Source organism: Salvelinus sp. IW2-2015, linkage group LG3 (assembly GCF_002910315.2).
Source record: "Salvelinus sp. IW2-2015 linkage group LG3, ASM291031v2, whole genome shotgun sequence".
NCBI classification, from domain to species: Eukaryota; Metazoa; Chordata; class Actinopteri; order Salmoniformes; family Salmonidae; genus Salvelinus; species Salvelinus sp. IW2-2015.
Window position 1 is genome coordinate 31,388,869 of NC_036840.1, and position 14,367 is coordinate 31,403,235.

General features: G+C 43.0%; 2 protein-coding genes and 1 non-coding gene across 3 annotated transcripts in view; all 3 read left to right on the forward strand.

The window, feature by feature from the left end:
• Nucleotides 1-251: 251 nt before the first annotated feature.
• On the forward strand, nucleotides 252-5,610 carry LOC111954747 (high mobility group nucleosome-binding domain-containing protein 5-like). Its single transcript, XM_023974657.2, has 3 exons — nucleotides 252-406; nucleotides 3,027-3,156; nucleotides 3,478-5,610. The coding sequence occupies exon 3, from the start codon at nucleotides 3,480-3,482 to the stop codon at nucleotides 4,143-4,145; it is 666 nt and encodes a 221-aa protein (XP_023830425.1). The 5' UTR covers nucleotides 252-406; nucleotides 3,027-3,156; nucleotides 3,478-3,479; the 3' UTR covers nucleotides 4,146-5,610.
• A 161-nt stretch (nucleotides 5,611-5,771) lies between these two features.
• trnaa-cgc (transfer RNA alanine (anticodon CGC)) lies at nucleotides 5,772-5,843 on the forward strand. Its single transcript has one exon. It is a non-coding gene; the product is annotated as a tRNA-Ala (tRNA).
• A 283-nt stretch (nucleotides 5,844-6,126) lies between these two features.
• LOC111954753 (E3 ubiquitin-protein ligase DTX4-like) overlaps nucleotides 6,127-14,367 on the forward strand; it is a 26,090-nt gene continuing 17,849 nt past the window's right edge. Inside the window, 8 exon segments of the mRNA XM_070435946.1 lie at nucleotides 6,127-6,482; nucleotides 7,184-7,398; nucleotides 10,135-10,973; nucleotides 10,975-11,020; nucleotides 11,023-11,082; nucleotides 11,085-11,133; nucleotides 11,135-11,210; nucleotides 11,212-11,276. Coding sequence (XP_070292047.1) covers nucleotides 7,191-7,398; nucleotides 10,135-10,973; nucleotides 10,975-11,020; nucleotides 11,023-11,082; nucleotides 11,085-11,133; nucleotides 11,135-11,210; nucleotides 11,212-11,276 — 1,343 coding nt within the window. The 5' untranslated portion in view covers nucleotides 6,127-6,482; nucleotides 7,184-7,190.

Below are 14,367 nucleotides of genomic sequence, written 5' to 3' on the forward strand. Positions count from 1 at the left end.
TATTTACAATGGTGTTTGTTCTTCACTGGTTGCCCTTTTCTTGTGGCAACAGGACAGACATCTTGCTGATGTGATTGCACACTGTGGTATTTCACCCAATAGATATGGGAGTTTATCAAAATTGGATTTGTTTTCGAATTCTTTGTGGATCTGTGTAATCTGAGGGAAATATGTGTCTCTAATATGGTCATACATTCGGCAGGAGGTTCTCTCTGTCTCTGTCTCTCTGTGTTTCTCTCTCTCCACCCACATTATATCCCCTCTCGCTCTATTTCTTACACGCCTATCTTTAAGTTTCTGTATCCCCATCTCTTGTTTAAAAAAGTGCCACCACTAACACCTGCCTCGTTGGGTCTGTCTCTTTTGAAACCATCGTTCAGACTGTTCATTTTATAGCAACACATTGGTGAGTTTACATTTTTTTAATCAATGATAATTCATCAAATCTCCCCTATGTTTGGCATTTTATGGTGTGGATCTGTTTGAACATTTTCTTCCATCTTTCTGACATTTCTCTCATCTTCCTATGTGTGACCATCTTGTCACGGTTCTTTCCACTCTCTGTATGTCCATCCTTCAGCTTCACACTCTCCACTTAATCTCTCTCTCCACATCTCCTCCTCACTTTTCTCCCACCACTGTTTCTCTCCTTCCACTGTGTTTTTATTTAGTCTTTTTAGGACTTTTACATATTTCCCCCCCTTTTTCTTTTTTTGGGTGTGACCCTGGTGTATTTAGTTTCAGAACTGTAAGAAGAATGTTAGTGTATGTAGTTCAGTCCTTGAGCTGTTCTTGTCTATTGAGGTTTTGTATTATATCATGTTTTATGTCTTGTGTGGAGCCCAGGAAGAGTAGCTGCACCTTCAGCAACAGCTAATGGGTATCTGAATAAAATGCCAATACCCAATCTACAAAATGAAAGAATTGCATTGGGGTTAAAGGGTGTGGTTAATGGTTACATATCAAGTGGGCCTTTGCTTAAAACATTTACGTTATCTGTGCTAATGCTGCGTAAGTATTATGCATATAAACAGAGTATGTAAACAGCACACCCCTAAGTGAGATCCTTATTAAAGATCCTTATTAAATCAGTGCTCCACCCCAATACGGCTGCCTTTACAAAGGCAGTCTAATTCTAATATTTTTCCTACTAATTGGTCTTTTGACCAATCACATCAGCTCTGAAAAAGATCTGATGTGAAAAGATCTACTGTGGTTGTTCAAAAGACCAATTAGTGGAAAAAAGATCAGAATTGGCTGCCTGTCTAAACGCAGCCTACTGTACCCTGCCTGCCTGCACCACATGAAAACATGCAACGGGAAATGTTCAGATATGCCTTCGACTTATTGGCTGGTTGGTCATATGCATAAATGTAAAGGCATTGTAGGATGTAGAAAGAGAGAGCAAACATTGCTTAACGTATTTTGCATAATCAAGTTGGCAATCTAGGATGAACTATGCCTTGTTGATAACTTTCATCTGATGAGCAGAATGTCACATTTGTACGTCATATGAAACAACAAGTCCACATACTCTACCGTTCAAAAGTTTGGGGTCACTTAGAAATGTCCTTGTTTTTGAAAGAAAAGCACATTTTTTTATCCATTAAAATAACATAAAAAGGATCAGAAATACAGTGTAGTATTGTTAAAGTTGTAAATGACTATTGTAGCTGGAAATGGCAGATTTTTTATGGAATATCTACATAGGCGTATAGAGGGCCATTATCAGCAACCATCACTCCTGTGTTCCAATCGCACGTTGTGTTAGCTAATCCAAGTTTATCATTTTAAAAGACTAATTGATCACAGAAACCCTTTTGCAATTATGTTAGCACAGCTGAAAACTGTTGTGCTGTTTAAAGAAGCAATAAAACTGTCCTTCTTTAGACTAGTTGAGTATCTGGAGCATCAGCATTTGTGGGTTCGATTACAGGCTCAAAATAGACAGAGACAAAGGACTTTCTTCTGAAACTCGTCAGTCTATTCCAGTCACTTACAACATTAACAATGTCTACACTGTATTTCTGAAAAATTAGATGTTATTTTAATGGACAAAAAAAAAGATTTTCTTTCAAAACCAAGGACATTTCTAAGTGACCCCAAACGTTTGAAAGGTTGTGTACATGAATCCCATTGCATTCCTGTCTGAACTAGAACTATAAACTAGTCTTTACTCAATATGTCAGCTATCCACACAGATTTGGGAAAACCACAGGTGCACTTATTTTAAAATGCATTTGTCGACTCTGACAGGCATCCATATTTATCTATACAAGCATCCATATTCATCTATATAACAGTTTCCAATTGACTGTTATAATTATTCAACTAGAAGTGAGCAAGACCGAGGGAGAGAAAGCATCTGCTGGCTTCCTGTTAGTGAGTCACACAGGCAGAATCAGGGGGAGAATCTCAATTGCATACTCCCCGCGTCCTCTCTCCGCTCTCCTCGCCTCCTTCTCAAAACCCATTGGATGAGAAAAACAGAGGTCCCACCCCTCTGACCTTCTCCTCCAATGGGTTTTGAGAAGAAGGTGAGGAGACAGGAGAGAGGACGCGAAGAGTATGCAATTGAGATTCTCCCATTGCCTACGCCTCACACTCACTTCCTGTGTTTGTGAGGTGTGACGTGCTGTATCTGCAGGGACAGTACAGCACAATGAAACAATAGCATGGCACATCAATCACCATGACACCACAACTGTCAGAACCATTCACAACCAGTCAGTGTGACAGTTTCTGCTTACAATAATCATATTATTATTCATGGGCAGGTTTTAGTCTACATTTAAAACCAGCCATACTTTATCCTGTAAAATATATTTTTCTGAGAGTCCACCTTTCCGCCACAAACATTTCCAGGTGTAATTATCTGTATATATATTTAAAAAAAAATTGCTGCATGGATATTGTAATTGGGAGGTGAAATGTGTTGCTTGTCAGGAGGTATAATGAACACTACTCAATTATACTGCAAACATTTTCGTCAGTAGGAAGCTAATGTTACTATATTTTCTTTACAGATCCAGTCATTAATAAATCAATGTATGGATCATCTCCAATTGAAAGGAAATAAACTGGATCTCCACCGCAGCAGTTTTACCTTGGATTGAGCAAAGATTTCTTCATCTTTTCTGAAAACTATTTGAAGAGGTACGTTGCGACATCAAATCTATCTTACCCTGCTAACCCCAATAATAACAGATTTATGGTTTTGTTCTAATAAGAGGCCAAACATGACTGGATTTGAACAGCTTTAGAATAAGAGACTTGTATTTTGTGACTGTCACAGTTGGGCTCAATTCCATTTCAATTCAGTCTGACAATTGAAATGTAATATTTATAGTGCAGATGAGGACCAACCAATCACTTCAGGATCTGAATCAGAGATACTGTATATGCCTTTAGATCCAACCCAATGTCCCTGTCAAATGTCAGTTTAAACAGTTTTTCCAATGTTACTCTCTCTTGTAGGCATGACTACTTACGATCCAGAAATCAAAGACCAAACCACATCCTCCTTTGTCGTCTTGACTGTCTTCTTCATCCTGTTCACCCTCGTTGCCCTCCTGGTCGTTCTGTACATGTGGCTAAACCGCCAGACTAATGGCCAGTACACAGTCCACCAACTGGTCCTTGGGGAGGGTGGGGCCAGGGACCGGGTGAGGGGCGGGGTCCAAGTCCTGGAGGTGTGGTTCAGGCGTCGCCTTTGGCCTCTCAGTGAGGATGAGGAGACTGTAGGAGAGGAGGAACAGAGAGACGAAGAGGAGGATGTAGAGAGAGTGAGTGAGGGAGGGGAAAGCGAGGGGGAGGGGAAGAAGGAGGAGGGGGATAAGGAGGAGGGGGATGAGAGGGAGGGCCGAGTGGACGACTCTTCGGATGACTACTCCAGTGCGGAGGGCTGTGGCCTGACGGAGAGAGTGAAGGTCATGGACGCGAAGAAGGAGAGGAGAGAGTGTGAGGGGAAGAGAGAGGAGAATATAGAGGAAAAGGGGGATAGCAAAGGTGATGAGGGAGCAGCGGGAGGAGAAGAAAGTGGACGGGGAGGTTTGCTGATACACCTGCATCAGTACTCTGGTAGTGCTATCTGGTCTGAAGATTATGAGGGAGGCAAAGACAACAATGATGTGACTGCATTGTGAGGAAAGGATCAGAAAGGGGAAAGAGTTCCATAATACATTTGTGTACAGTAATAGCGCTTGACAGAACATTGGCTACTTGTCATCATCACCATCATCATCATCGTCATAATTGTCATAATTGTAAACCTTACAAACCAGTGTTATAACAATCAAGGCAGAGAGCAACAGAGAGTGTACTAAATCAATCATATTATCAAAGTGACTGACAAGAGCAACAATTGCAGCTTGAATACATGAAGCTATATTAATGTATTTTAGATATAAAATATCATTTTTAAACGGTTTCGGAGTTTTGGGGTTTGCACTGTTGCTATGAGATGATTTGTATTGTAAATATTTGTGTTCTGTATATTTTATGAATTGAATAGCTATTTAGATAGGCCTGCCCAACCTTCTTCCTGGAGATCTACTGTCCTGAAGGTTTTCAGTCCAATCCTAATTTAGCATATCTGATTCAGCTAGTTAAGGTATTGTTGAGCAGCTAATTAGTAGAATCAGGTGTGTTAAATTAGGGTTGGACTGAAAACCCATAGGACGGTTAATCTCCAGGAAGAGGGTTGTGCAGCCCGGGCCTATGGCTTGACTTTGTGCTATACTGTTTCATGTCTTTTGTGCATGATGTTTATTTCCAGAGAAATCCATGTAGTGAATTGGAGCCTCTGCCACAGTCAGAGAGCCATAGGCCAACCATTTAATTGATTTGCATGTGACAATTTTTTATTTTCTGATACAACTTAAAGGCCCAGTGCAGTCAAAATTATGTTTCGCTTATGTTTTGTATGATGTTGTACAGCAACTGATGAAACAAACACTGTAAAAGTGTGAACATATTTGATCAGTGTTATTCCTGATAGTTGCTGGTTGAAAATACAATCTACACAGGGCCTTTACATTTTTATTTTTGATGAGAGACTGTTACAGAGGAGTGTAAATGTTTTTTTTTAGGCTGGAACATGTTGTTGAATTGTATTGTTGTATGTTATAATTGTATAATGTATTGATTGTTGCTGCCTTTTTGGCCAGGTCTCCATTGAAAAAGAGGGTCTTAATGTGCTTTTCCTGGTTAAATAAAGGTTAAWWWYWTTTTTTTAAATCAGCAGGTTTGCATGSCATTCCCCTCCCACTCAGACCACTCCCTGACAGTCCTAGCAAAATTCTTGCTTGAGAAATATTTTTCTGCAAAAAGGCTATTTTTGTCCATTTGAATGAAAAACTATTATAGTAAAGGTTCTTAATTGTTACCCAGAAGTCATTTGATATTGATATAATAACGGTTGCATGAGGCTTTTAAGTGTTTGCGCTGATGTGATTATATTGTCTGTTTCCTTTTCTTAAAACTGCATTGTTGGTTAAGGGCTTGTAAGCAAGCAATTCACTGTTGTATTCGGCGCATGTGACATATAATATTTGATTCGATTTGATTTGATAGTTATATTGTTGAAATAAAAAAATATTTTCCAAATTACTATTATTGAAAGTGTGTTTTTCAAAAAAATAAATATAAGTATTATAAAAAGTGTAGGCTATAATACTYATACTTTTTAAAGTCATAAATATAATTTTTGTGATTATTTTATGAGATTTACTAGCTTTATAAGCCTTTTTGCAACTTCCCTTGTAGCCAATGGGGATGTAGCTCAGTGGTAGAGCGCATGCTTCGCATGTATGAGGCCCCGGGTTCAATCCCCGGCATCTCCATGTTTTTACCTATTGTTAACCCAAKAAATTCATTACAACACAAAATGATAATTTGGAGTTACACTCATACTAACTCCTAATAACACATTTAATCATGTCATTTATTTATTATGTTTTATTATAGGGCTGTGACAATGGATGCTGCTTGCACATTACGCTTCCTTGTCCGCTCAGCCATGGGCGGAGTATTGGGCATTGCTTCTGAAATTTGATTGGTTACTTTACCTATAAACTGGGCGGGGTGAAACACTGGTCCAAGCATTCACGCCAACATTTAGTCAAATATTATTTTTGCCGGGAGCACCCACGGAATAATTTTCAGTGGTCCTCTCATATAAATGCAACCCACTCATAAAACCAAGACACATCATGGACCAATTGCACGACCTGGCTATGCAGACCCAAATGCGCTTTCATAGAGATTCAAACAAATAGTCTAAACAAAGCTATTGCATTGAACGTCAGGGCAATTATATAACGCGAATCCGTGATTTTTCTTGCCACAAACGTCTTGGATTTGCAATACTAGGCTATCTTTTCTAACAGAACGAGATGGATAATCGCTAAACCGTATAACCGAAAATACCATAGCCCACACTGGATTGGCTTTGATTGGAGGTAGAAGAAGGCGAACTAAAAGTAGGCTACCCGGCATTGGTAAATATGTCTATATTGATTTACTTTAGGCTATAGCCTACCTACAAATAAACCAATACGCCTAACATGTTAAGGGAATAGAGTGGAATAAAGCTGTGGAACTCCTGACAGTTGTTGGTCTTTTCAGTGACCAGTGGGCGCTCGCTGCTTATCTCTGACATTGTATCTATTAAAATAATGCATAATGAAACCATATCTGGCACTTGTTACAGTAACCCACTTTATTCATGTTTGATGTATCCAAACTCAGTGCACCACCACCATAGCACATAGCATCTTCACACACCCAAATTGGATTGTGCCATATAAATGATTTCAGTAGCCTAACCTATACGTCATTTTTCTGCATACGGACCAAAATGCAAGGAACCTGCTTGTTTTTWTGCCCTGCTATATGAAAAACGATTCTAATGATTTATTGATTCGCTTGAACAAAGGAACGAAATATTGTTGTATGCTACCTGTACGGGATATCAACATGGAAGGTAGGCTGCACAGACAATAGGTAGCCTACCTATGACAGAGCTGCAATATTATAGTTAATATAAACATATTTCGATAGCCTATCCTAGCTGGTAAATGTCTCAAGATGGATGCAGCTGCGCACGGAGATGTGTGTAAAATAGGACATTTCTAAAAAGAAAACCACTTAGACGCGTAATTTGTGYTATTTTCTTTTGCAGGAGTAGGATGTTACTAGCGTCGGCMGTGGTGGTATGGGAATGGCTGAACGAGCACGGGCGCTGGCGGCCTTACAGCCCAGCGGTCTCTCACCACATCGAGGCAGTCATCCGCAACGACCCACGGGGTGGTAGTGTTGTCTTAGGCCAGGTGGACACTCGCCTCTCGCCCTACATCGTCGACTTGCATTCCATGCACCAGTTCCGACAAGATACCGGTAAGACGAATGTGATTGACAACCGTGACATAGCCCTATTTGTATTGAGGGAATATGAATTGGCCCTATGCTATTACAGTGTTATTACTGCAGTGAAACCGATGATGTAGCATACGACACAGCAATACAATAGCCTGCACTTCTAATTTAACTCATATAACCTACATTTGATTTCATGTTTTAAATAACAGCCTTTCTGTTATTGTTTGATGCGACATCTTATGCAGACTAGGCTATAGCCTATGTGTGCATGCACGGTTGCAGACTGTTGTTGTTCACTGATATTTTTCAAGGCCTTGTTTGTTAACTGCAGTTGCCTCCATTATGCCAAACCGTTATCTTTTTMTTTTTCTCTTGATCATGTGTTTTGCATTTTATAAAACAATATTTCACAAGAAATTGTCAGCATCATCATTGTTATCATATTTACATTTTAGATCTGGATAACATGGTTAGGGGCTAAAGAGAAACCTAGCATAGAGATAGTTAAATAAAAAATCTAATATAAAATAGAGAGGTAGCCAAATTGTGCTATTCATATCTTAAACCTCAACACCGAGTAGCCTGCATCACTTCCATGTTGCTACAAGCTGATTTTATGCTCCTTCTCTCCACATCTTGCAAGTGCAGTCCACTCTTGATAAATGCAACGGCTTGGAATACGCCTTTACATCATGCAGTAAACTGGAGCATGCTGGTATCTGGAAATAAATATTTGGAAATATATGGAAAGCAACTGAAATGGGCCTGGAAAACTGCATGCTTAAAAAGTTTGTTCTCATTAGGGAGTCCACTTATCATTAGGTACATGCAATCTCATTCATTGTAATCTAAAAGGAAAAACTGATCCTAAATCAGCGCTCATATTCTGAGACACTTGATGCATACAGGCCCCTGGAACCTGCTATGCACATTGAATACATACAGTACGACTGGAGGGTTTTTCAGCTTCTGTGTTCACGACTTCAAAGGCTGTGAGCGTACAGTGTGCCAATACTCAGCGGTTAGTCACTGGTTGTAGTGTGTATGTGGACATCTACAGTGTATGTAGGCCAAAGTTATGGATGAGCTGTTCAGGCCTCTCATTATGAGTATGCAAAACATGATCATGAATAAAGATGAGAAGGCAGAGGGGAAATTGGGGTCGATTTTAGCTTGCCCACTTGTTTGTGTGGMGTTATACCACATTGATCAGTAGTATGTTTTTGTTGGAAGCAGAGGGTACACACTATTTTATCACACAGTCATCATGACACATACCCATACCATGCAATCCTGGATTGGATTCACAGTGCAACTGCAAGGCTCACATAATTTCTCATGAGCAGCACATTTCCAAATTAAATCTCTATAAAACTCCTGTATATRCTCTACTCTCACCTATGACTGGCTATCTGAATAGAGAGGGTGAAGGTGAAATGCTATCTGAACCTTCCTTCATCCCCACACTTTCCCTTATAGGTCTCTTATTAAGGCTGTTAATGCTATTCTGTAGAATGGTACTGATTGTCTCAAGCCCTCYAGACTTTAGGTGCTGGCAAAGAGAGAAGTCTTCACACATTGAAGTGAGGAAAGTATGGGATAACACAAAGGGAAGAATTGTCACTTTGGCCAAGACCACCGCCCTCCTCTCAACTTTGGCTGACAAAAGCTTTTGTGCAGTCTGCCTGCTTCCCAGGCCGGGATAGCTGTGGGGAGAGAGGGGGTAGGCTGCCCTTGTCCCAAAACTAGAGAGAGAGATGAATTGCAGAAGTCTGAGGTCATTGAGAGAAGGGGGTAGTTGGGTTGAGTTCAGATTCAATTAAATAATTACTCTTGCATTCCACTCTTGCATTCCAGGCATTGTTGTGTGTCTAGTATAGTCTCTAAATTGTAATAGACTATACTAAGTATGTATGTTTTTCAAGTATACTTTACATTCAAACCCTATTGTTTTGAACAACATACTGTATTGATAGATTCATTATATTGGTTTGTGTCTTCTTAGTTGAAGCTTTCGTTTTTTATTGTTGCAGTTGTAAATGAGAACTTGTTCTCAACTGGCCTACCTGGTTAAATAAAGGTGAAATAAAAAWTWAAAAAAGCCCTTTTACACAATTTATTCTCCCAAAATRTAGTTTTCGTTAAAAGAAGTCATTCTCAATTTAATCTTTTTGCAGGATTAGAAGTGATTTAATTCCCATTTAATAGGTGAACAGTATGGACAGGGCTTTATTGAACATTCTCTGAGTTTAGTCTCTGGACTCCCTGGGAAAGCAAACATGACCAGCTCTGAGCCCGACCAAGGCCAGCGACCAATCACAATCCAGAACATGGTGTGCGGTTACCAAGGGAAAGCTGTTAGCCTGTTTGCCCAAATTCTTAGCGAGCACACACCTATATGTCAAATTTGCTGGTTGTGTAATCTGCTTGACTACAACAAATATTACAGCAGGGCCTACAGAACATTTAGCTCATGTAGCTCTGTTGGTCTCAGTCAACAACAAAGCCTTATTTAAAACATTTATTCACCATTTTCCTTTTCTTTTTTTTTAACTTGAACTGGTCATATCAAATCACATAAAAGTAGAAACACAATCATGTCTAGAGATTTGGCTAGAAACATACTAGTGATTTGTGTCAATGTTTGTCTATTAATGCAGTGTCTTAGTGTAATARTACATGTTGTCAGTGTGACAGTGTGTGGTTAGTTGACAGGTCTTCTGGAACAGGTCCTTCTTGTTCCCCTCTCTGTAGTTCTGTGGCGTGACCCTCGTCTTTCTACCGTTACCCCAGGTACCCTCAGACCGGTGCGCCGCAGCTTCTACGACCCCACGTCGGCGCCGGGTCAGGGCTGGCTGTGGGAGTGGGAGAACGACACAGGCTCGTGGACAGCCTACGACACAGAGGTGGGCATCGCCATCCAGGCGGCACGCGACCGCCAGCAGCCCTGGCTGGACTTGGCGCCACTGGGATTCTGCTACCTCATCCACTTCCAGAGCATGACCCAGATCAACGGGCAGACGCAACGCTGCCGCCGCATCCAGCGCCGCTCTGACCTGGCTTACCCACTTGTTTCGGGTCCCCTTCCCAAGTCACACCACGCCTGGGGGCCCGGCCCCGGGGGACTTTTGGGGGTGTCCGGAGTAGGCATGGGGGTGGGGTTGAGCGGGATGGGGAACGGGAACGGTAGCGCCTACCCCAGCGGCGCCTTGCCAGCCTCCGCAATCACCTCCCTGGGCCAGCCCTGCGCCTGTCAGCAATGCATGCTGCTCCTAAGCGTCAAGGCGGGCGCCATGGCAACAGCCCACACCCTGGGCAGGAGGCCACCCCAGAACAAGCCTCCCAGCCCCAAACTGGGTGGGGGTTACTCGGCCATGGGGGGGTCCTACTCGCTCACCCTCCCCCGTCCCCCCTCCTCCATGGGCAGGTCCCTTCCTCCCCACAGGACGTCCGTGGGTGGGGCTAGCGGTGGCTTGGGGGTCGGAGGGGGCGGTGGCTTTGCCCACTCGCTCTCCCTCCTGGGTTCGGCCACCGCTGCCCTGTCCCTCTCCTCCACCCGGCCCCCTCCCCCGCCTCTACCCCCTCTTCCGCCTCCCTCCGCCTCCTCCGCCCTCCTCATCACCTCCAAACAGTGCTGCTCTTACCCCTCCTCTTCCTTCTCCATGGCATCCATGGCTTCCTCTGCCCCTCTGTCGATGCCCGTGCCCCCCCTCCTCTCATCTCCACATCAGCTTCCTCCTGCACCCCTCGCCCTCTGCCCGTGTCCTGGGCCGGTGTCTTCAGCGGCGGCGGCCTGTGCCGCCCCCCTGCCTCCCCGTGCCAGCCTGGCTGGGCCTGAGCCGACCCGCCCTGCAGCGCATCGCCATGGCGCAGTCCAGAGCCCTTATCGCCTCCGGGTGAGTCACTGCTCCAGCTGTTGCTATGTCACTAAGTTCACTTAATATTACACCTTGTCCTTTTATATGATCAATTATCCAGGTACTATCCCAATACTACACCTGTTCGGGCAGGGACTTTCACTATACAATATTATCACGATACTTACAGTAGGTAACGATACAATTTGTGTCACGATTTATCACCATATGCACTTCGATTTGATACTGCGATTTTATTGCAATTCGATGTTCCAAACATATTGCTCACTGTATGTCTGCTGCAGAGGACAAGAGAAGCCATAATAACATGAGTTTTGATCAGTCATGTAAAAAAAAAGTGCTGAAAACGTATTGGCTCACCATTTTAAAAAGAAGATATTGGCCAATCTATACGAGGAGAAATACTCAAGTTGTACAAGCACAGCCGACTACCACTAGCAATTTTTTGTTGTTGCTGTTGTTGAGAATCTATACTTGAAGTCATAGAATCAGTATATTATCATTAAAATCAATAGACATGGGAACACTGCTTGTGTTGTTCTTTCATATTGAATGGCTCTTCAGAGAATCTCTATTGAACATGCATTTTACAACACATAGGCTTAACCCATCTCTGGGAAGTCGTCCCAAAGAGTTTTGCCAAGTTTTCTTCTGAAGACAAGGGGCTTTCAGTGTTGAGAATGAGATTCAGTAGTGTTGTGTACCCTATGCAATGGGTAATGCCATCATGATACACGGTCGACTAACCCAACGTACAGACTTGTCTCTCGCAGTAAACACGACACGAGGTAGGAAAAATGAGGATAGGCAAGGAATTATACATTTTGGTCCGAAGCGTTACCACTAGCGTAGACATGCCTCCATAATCACTGCCCATATCTGACATAAACAGCTCATTAGAATTCATAAGCCTTTAATCCTTATGACAAATTCTGTTAGCCTGTTTCATTTCCATGTGAAAGCAACACCCAAACAACGTATTCATATAAAGAATGCGCATTTTCACAAGTGTCACTCAGATTTGATTCACCCAGTTAGAATGTGAGGACAGGAGGGGGGAGGAGGGTGGAGGAGGGAGTGGGGAGATACTGACATCTTCCCTAACACACACAGTTCCCAGGCCTATTCTCATTCTTACAAGCCCTCTATCCCTGTTAGTGTGAGTGTGAGTGTGAGTGTGTGTGTGTGTGTGTGTGTGTGTGTGTGTGGTGTGTGTGTGTGTGTGTGTGTGTGTGTGTGTGTGTGTGTGTGTGTGTTGTGGTGTGTGTGTGTGTGTGTGTGTGTGTGTCAGGGTGCGGTCACCGTGACAACCATTGTGGGCACAGCCGAGGCCTGGTTCCCATTTACAAAACAATGTTGGGACATGGGCAGAGGCAGGGGGTTCTCAGGGCAGGGGGTATGAGGAGATCCCAACGTTGTAGCGACTGGCCCAAGTGTTACCCTGAGAAACCGAAGCTGCGTGACTGCTCTGTGGTATTGGTTGGGGAGTTGGCCCTGAGAGTGAATGTGACATTGATGGGGGGTGGCGATGGGGGTAATATGGAGACATGAGACTTGTTGATAGGGGACATTTGGTTGAGGAGGGAGTGGGAAGGGGAGGGGGGGTTGTCAGAGGCATACGTCTCCAGTCTTGGAGACACAAAGCAGCGTCTCAGTTTGAGATGTGTTCSTGGTGCCTGAGAGGCTTGGTTTAGACAACTACTATATTGCTTTCACCAATGCCATCTTTTCAGATTGACAAGGGGCCATTGAGAAGTGTCTAGGGGTAGGGACTTGGGGTCATGTCATACTGGTAAATGCTATAATAAGCCACTATCCAGTACCCAAGCATGTGTAGATGGGAAAGCATAGGAGAGACAGGTTTAAGCTCCACCTTCTTCCATATCACTTTTGCATGTGCCATATTACCTGTCWAATTTTTTCAAATCTGTGTATAGGGGTAAGGGGGTGATTTGAGATTGAATGCAAGATACTGTGTGGTTTGGGATCCTGGCAAAGGACAACCCAGGTCGTTTTTAAACTGAGGTAGCAGATACTTAGGTAATACATACATGCAAATAGATGAGTTGTCACCTGAGGATAGGCCCACAGGGCGAGTATCAATATTGACATAGTTACTGGCGCTGTTTGAAGGAATGTGTTATTGTGAGAAGAGTGAGAGTGTAGCAATGATCTCCTCTTAGCATTAGAGGGCACTTTTTGCTGAGTGACCAACTCACTGGGAAGAGCTAAGACTTTTTTTTATTTTACCTTTATTTAACTAGGGAAGCCAGTTAAGAACAAATTCATATTTACAATGACGGCCTACCCTAACCCGAACGACACTGGGCCAATTGTGCGCAACCCTATGGGACTCCCAATCACGACCGGTTGTGATACAGCCTGGAATCGAAACCAGGGTCTATAGTGATGCCTCTAGCACTGAGATGCAGTGTCTTAGACCGCTGCGCCACTCGGGAGCCCCAAACTATACTTGAACTATACCAGACAGACAGTAGCTGAAGTCTGGTGTCAGAGGCTGAGAGATGTATTTGTGGGCTTGTGGAGGGTCGGCTATTTGAGGGACGCCTAGTTTGTTTGACAAGAATCACTGATAACTTGCTTATTAATTAATTTTCWATTATAATTTTTTGTGAAGTGACATATAGTTTTATGAGAGGGCAGTTTCAGACAGTTTCAGGCCTATTTTGTGGGGGGAAAATGGGATTTCCAAAATAATAAACTGATTACCAACAATGACGAGACAGCCTACAGGGAGGAGGTGAGGGCCCTGGGAGTGTGGTGCCAGGAAAATAACCACTCACTCAACGTCAACAAAACAAAGGAGCTGATTGTGGACTTCAGGAAACAGCAGAAGGAGCACTCCCCTATCCACATTGACGGGACCGCAGTGGAGAAGATGGAAAGCTTCAAGTTCCTCGGCGTACACATCACTGACAAACTGAAATGGTCCACCCACACAGACACTGTGGTGAAGAAGGCGCAACAGAGCCTCTTCAACCTCAGGATGCTGAAGGAATTTGGCTTGGCACCTAAAACCCTCACAAACTTTACAGATGCACAATTGAGAGCATCCTGTCGGGCTGTATCACCGCCTGGTACGGCAATT

What these genes read in the sequence shown, in the direction of transcription:
- LOC111954747 (XM_023974657.2), top strand. Translation starts at nt 3,480, where the DNA reads ATGACTACTTACGATCCAGAAATCAAAGACCAAACCACATCCTCCTTT.